Source organism: Camelina sativa, chromosome 14 (assembly GCF_000633955.1).
Source record: "Camelina sativa cultivar DH55 chromosome 14, Cs, whole genome shotgun sequence".
Classification (NCBI taxonomy): Eukaryota; Viridiplantae; Streptophyta; class Magnoliopsida; order Brassicales; family Brassicaceae; genus Camelina; species Camelina sativa.
The window spans coordinates 21578980-21584747 of record NC_025698.1 but is presented as its reverse complement, the minus strand read 5'-3'; the positions used below and the strand labels follow the sequence as shown (position 1 = coordinate 21584747).

At 46.3% G+C, this 5768-nt stretch overlaps 1 protein-coding gene across 1 annotated transcript; it reads left to right on the top strand.

Annotated features, from left to right (window-relative positions):
- On the top strand, positions 4006 to 4419 carry LOC109128778 (RNA-directed DNA polymerase homolog; the record flags this gene model as incomplete). The annotated part of the gene is made up of 1 exon (XM_019235733.1): positions 4006 to 4419. A coding segment is annotated over one exon (414 nt), but the record flags the coding sequence as incomplete, so codon positions are not given.

The window sequence follows — 5768 nt, the reverse complement described above, 5'->3', positions numbered from 1 at the left end:
TGTAGATGTTTGGGATTGCATGTCTTGATTGATTATGTGAGTTAGTCAATTGTGTGTGGCATGGAGTCCTAGAACATCCTCTTCGAGCCTACAGTGTGATTCCACGGTGAGTTTATGTTTTTGTGTTATGTTAATTGTGTGTTTAGCCTTCTGTTCATGGTAGTGCAGATGGTTAAAGGGAGTGCTGTTGCTGGTCTTGGTCGAGGAGGTGGACGTGGTCGTGGACGCGGACGTGGTCCTGGTAGGGGCAGAGTCCCAGAGGTTAGTGAGACTGCGGACCAGAGTGTGACAGCTGAGGGTGTTGGCGAGTCGCAGGATGTCCAGGGGGATTCCATGAGTGTGGCCGGAGGGGGCGGTGTTGATGCTCCAGTGGCCGGTGATGTTAGGGTTCCAGGTGTGAGAGTTCCAGCGGGTGGAGTTCCTGGAGTGGATCTTGCGGGCTTGTTAGCATAGTTGTTGGAGCGGTTGCCAGCAGTGGTACCGACTCAGGCTCAGGTAGTGCCACCAGTGGTGGCAGAGGAGTGGCAGCCAGTGGCTGCGGATGTGGGAGCACATGGTCGTTATTTGTCCATGCTCAAGGAGATGAAGGGCATCGAGACTGCGAAGTTTTCGGGTGGTTGATGTTCATATATTTTACCCTATTTTCCCTTAATATATTCACATCTTTTGCATCTTTTGCTATCCATTTTGACCATTATTACATAGCTATAGGACTGTTCTTGCATTAGAGTTTAGTTGCATTGCATTTGCATCTTTTCATGCATAAACAGGTGATTTTGGAGCTTAAGGAGCATGGAAGCAATGCTGAGGAGAAGTGAAGCAATCATGAGGAGAAAACAAAGGAGCTAAGGCTGAAGAACCAAGGTCCGGAGTCCAACTCGACTGCCCACTCGACCAGACACTCGACCGTGTGCTGAGAGGGACTCGACCGAGTGGGAGGAGCACAAGAGGAGCCAACTCGACCGGTCACTCGACCGAGCACCAGGTCGAGTTGGTCGAGCCGCCTGGCTATTTTGTCTTTTAGCGTTTTTAGGGCTTCCACTACTTTTTCTATATAAGGGCTTGTACCTGCAGCCACCAAAAGAGTCCAGCTTTTTAGAGAGTCAAAAACCTAGTTTTTACCTTTTTTAGAATTATTCCTTTTGCACTTTTATTTTCTTAGATCTTGTACTTCTTTTAAAAGGAGAAAAAGACTAAATTCTTCAATATTGTTGGTTTCATAACTTTCTTAATATTGAGAATTTGAGTTTGGTTCTTTCTTCAATATTGTAGATCTTTGATTTATCTTTCTAATGATGCAAGTTTCAGTATTTTCTGGGTTTATGACTTTGTTGTTCATCATGTATGCTTGTGAGTAGTTGCTTAGGATCTTGAGGATGGGTTAGGCTGGGTTGTGTTTGAGGTTTGTTTGATTTGGTCAAGCTTGATTGTTGTAGATCTCTTCTAGGCTAGATGTTCTTAATGCTGATCCTATATCTGAGAGGGTAGGATCTGATTTCAAGCCTCTTAGCATCACACCAATGTCTAAGGAGCATAGATAAGGCTAGATCTAGAGACTATCATTAGGCTTGCTAAGAGATTAGAAGTCTTGTTTGATTTTTGACATATTGCTTAATGCCTGCTTGTGTAGATTCTTTACTTTGTGAGAACAAGTCTAGAGATGCATGAGTTTGATTGTTTCTTGCCATGAGAGTGGATTAAACATGTCTTAGAAATATATGTCTAGAGATTAGCTCAAGTTGTTTGAGATTTGTTGACCAAGTTAGATGACCTCAATCATAGTCCAGCCCATGAATCCCTCCTCAAGACCTTTCTTGTTTATTGATTTCTTAGCTTAAATCCTGTTGTTTGGTCGTTGTTTGATTCGTTTTGGTATTGCTCTGTCTTTCTTGTGTTGCTATGTTTTGCGTATTTGTCCAGCTCGACCCTGCACTCGATCAGCACTCGATCGAGTGCTTGCTCGAGTTCCAACCCAGAACTTGTGTTTATGATTTGTGTTTGTCCTGTTTCACCCTAGTTGCATTTCTGTTGCATTCATTTAGTATCCTGTTCATTACTTACCTTGCATTAGTTCAATACTTGCATTTCCATAGTTTCTATTTCTGTTTGTCATAATCACTCTGTTCCATTTGCATTTAGCTCCTAGTTCTTGTAGTTTTACTTTCTGCACTTTCCATTTCATCATAGGATTGTTAGTGACAAACAACCTTTACATCTGGCTTGACTTAGACTCATATGCACATCTTGATTGTTCACAAACACTCAGATTGGATTGACACCTCTTATACTACAACTGCATAAGGGGAATTGAAACACCCTGCCATCCATTCATTCATAAGTCATCATTCCATACATCATTCAACCACCATACAAAAATATGTGTTTCAGTGGTACAGACCCTACTGCTGCAGATGCGTGGAGGATGAGTGTGGAACGTAACTTCAATACTCTGAGATGTCCTGAGGATTTTTGGGTGGACATTGGAGTCCACCATTTGATTGGTGATGCTCAAGTGTGGTGGAGAGTGCAGCGGGAGATGACTTGAGCTGACTTCGTAGGGGAGTTCAACTGCAAGTATTTTCCGAGGGAGGCATTGGACCGGATGGAGGTGCAGTTCCTTCAATTATCTCAGGAGACGCGGTAAGTGCGAGAGCTCAATTTGGAGTTTAGTCGGCTTCTATGTTATGGGGGTCGGGCTATGGAGTTTGAGGAGGCCCAGATCAGGAGGTTTATGGGGGCTCTTCGTGATGACTTGAGGGTCCATTCTAGAGGATGGAGTTACGCTACGCGTGCAGAGCTGGTTGAGACTACGGCAGAGATTGAGGAGGATATCCGGGCACAGTCAGTGGCGGTTAGTCCAGCAGTTCCGCCTAGTAAGGCTCATCATCATGGAGGTTCTAGCAAGGGCGGCAAGCATGCGTAGGGAACCAAGAGGAGGTGGGATGTTATGTAGAGGCCGAGTGGTGCGAGTTGCTTCGTTTGTGGGAGCAAGGATCACATGATTGCTAGCTGTCCCAAGAGGAGTGCTCCGACGGTAGCAGCTCGTGTATGGTATCATTGCAGGGAGCCAGGGCACGTCAGGCCCTTGTGTCCCAAGTTGCAGCCGGTTGCAGCGTTTCAGCAGGTGCAGCCGGGAGGGCAGGAGGTTGCACGGATTGAGCAGGCGCCACGAGTTTACACGACTGCGGAGATTGGTGGAACCAGTGCCGGGGCGATCACAGGTATAATTTCTGGTACTTAAACTTTGTGAATTTCAGTAGGTTCAGATTTTATGTTTGTCCTGTGATAACGTGTTAGGTTCTTAACACATGAGGTTTGTGTAGGGACCTTGTTGCTGGGCGGGTTTAAGTCGCACGTTATGTTTGATTCTGGAGCTTCTCATTGCTTCATTACTCCGGAGTGTGCAGAGAGCGCGGGAATCAGAGGGGTTCCCGGGGAGCGTACAGGAGTGGTCAGAGTTGCGGGAGGCAAGTTCCTGAGGGTTATTGGACGAGCCAGAGGAATTGATAATCAGATCGCAGGAGAGTCATGGCCAACGGATTTGCTTATCAATCTAGTGGAGTTGTATGATGTTATTCTCGGTATGGATTGGTTGCATCGGCATATGGTGCATTTGGATTGCCATTGGGGTAGAGTGGAGTTTGAGCGTCCAGGAGGGAAGTTGGTCTTTCAGGGTAACAGACCGACTTCAGGGAGTCTCGTGATCTCGGCCATTCAGGCTGGGAAGATGATCGAGAATGGCTGTGAGGCTTATTTGAGGAATTTGAGGACGTGTTTCAGTCATTGTAGGGATCACCACCATCTTCGTGTGTTCCTTTCACGATTGAACTGGAGTCGGGGACGACGCTGTTATCCAAGGCTCCTTACAGAATGGCTCCAGCAGAGATGGCAGAGCTGAAGAAGCAGCTAGAGGATTTGTTGAGTAACGGATTCATCTGTCCTAGTGTATCACCGTGGGGAGCACCGGTGTTATTTGTCAAGAAGAAGGATGGGAGTTTCCGGCTGTGTATTGACTATAGAGGTTTGAACCGGGTCACTGTGAAGAACAAGTACCCTCTTCCTAGGATCGATAAATTGATGGATCAGTTGAGAGGTGCTACTTTGTTCTCCAAGATAGATCTGGCGTCAGGTTATCATCAGATACCGATAGATGAGGCAGATGTTAGAAAGATTGCATTCAGGACGAGGTATGGGCATTATGAGTTTGTGGTGATGCCGTTTGGGTTGACTAACGCACCAGCACCATTTATGAGATTGATGAACATCATGTTTCAGGAGTTTCTGGACGTGTCTGTCATCATTTTCATCGACGATATCCTGGTTTATTCCAAGAGTCCTGAGGAACATGCAGTGCATTTGAGGGCAGTTCTGGAGAAGCTGCGGGAGCAGAAGTTGTTTGCTAAGTTGAGCAAGTGCAGTTTTTGGCAGCGTGAGATGGGTTTTATGGGTCATATTGTATCTACAGATGGGGTTTCTGTAGATCCGGAGAAGATTCAGGCTATCAGGAAATGGCCTAGACCGCAGAATGCCATAGAGATCAGAAGTTTTCTTGGGTTGGCAGGTTACTACAGGAGATGTTGACTACTACGCCAGTGTTGGCTTTGCCTAAGCAGGGGGAACCCTATGTGGTTTATACTGATGCATCCAGAGTTGGTTTGGGTTCTGTGTTGATGCAGCATGGGAAGGTGATTGCCTATGCTTCACGGCAGTTGCGGAAGCATGAGGGCAACTATCCTACTCATGATTTGGAGATGGCTGTTGTAGTTTTTGCCCTGAAGATTTAGAGATCTTATCTTTACGGTGCAAAGTTACAGGTGTATACAGATCATAAGAGCCTAAAGTATATATTCACTCAGCCCAAGCTGAACTTGAGGCAGAGGCGGTGGATGGAGTTGGTGGCAGATTATGATTTAGAGATAGCATATCACCCTGGTAAGGCTAACACGGTTGCAGATGCTCTAAGTCGGAAGAGAGTAGCTTCGGCTCAGGAGCAGGAGATGGAGTCTCTAGTAGGAGAGATCAGTGCTTTGAGGTTATGTGCACTGTCTCAGGAACCGTTGGGTTTGGACGCTGTTGATAGAGCAGATCTTTTGAGAAGGGTGCGGTTGGCACAGGAGAAGGATTTGGGGCTGGTGAATGCCTCAAAGGATGTTGATTCAGAGTATCAGGTCTCAGATAATGGTACTATCCTGGTGCACGGTCGGATTTGTGTGCCCAAGGATGAGGAGTTGAGACAGGAGGTCCTGAGAGAGGCTTATGCGAGCAAGTTTTCTATTCATCCAGGAGCGACTAAGATGTACTGTGATCTCAAGAGGTACTATCACTGGGTCGGGATGAAGAAGGATGTAGCTAGTAGGGTCGCGAGGTGCGATGTGTGTCAGCTAGTAAAGGTTGAGCATCAGGTTCCAGGCGGGTTACTGAAGAGTCTACCCATTCCTAAGTGGAAGTGGGATATGATCACGATGGATTTTGTGGTGGGATTACCAGTGTCTCGAACTTTTGATGCTATTTGGGTCATTGTGGACCGGTTGACTAAATCAGCACATTTTCTGGCAATTAAGAAGACTGATGGAGCAGCGGTCTTGGCTATGAAGTATGTGAGGGAGATAGTCAGATTGCATGGGGTGCCAGCATGTATCGTGTCTGACAGAGATTCTAAGTTCACTTTGGTGTTCTAGAAGGCATTTCAGACAGAGATGGGCACTTAGGTGCATATGAGTACAACTTATCATCCCCAGACAGATGGACAGTCATAGCGGACGATCCAG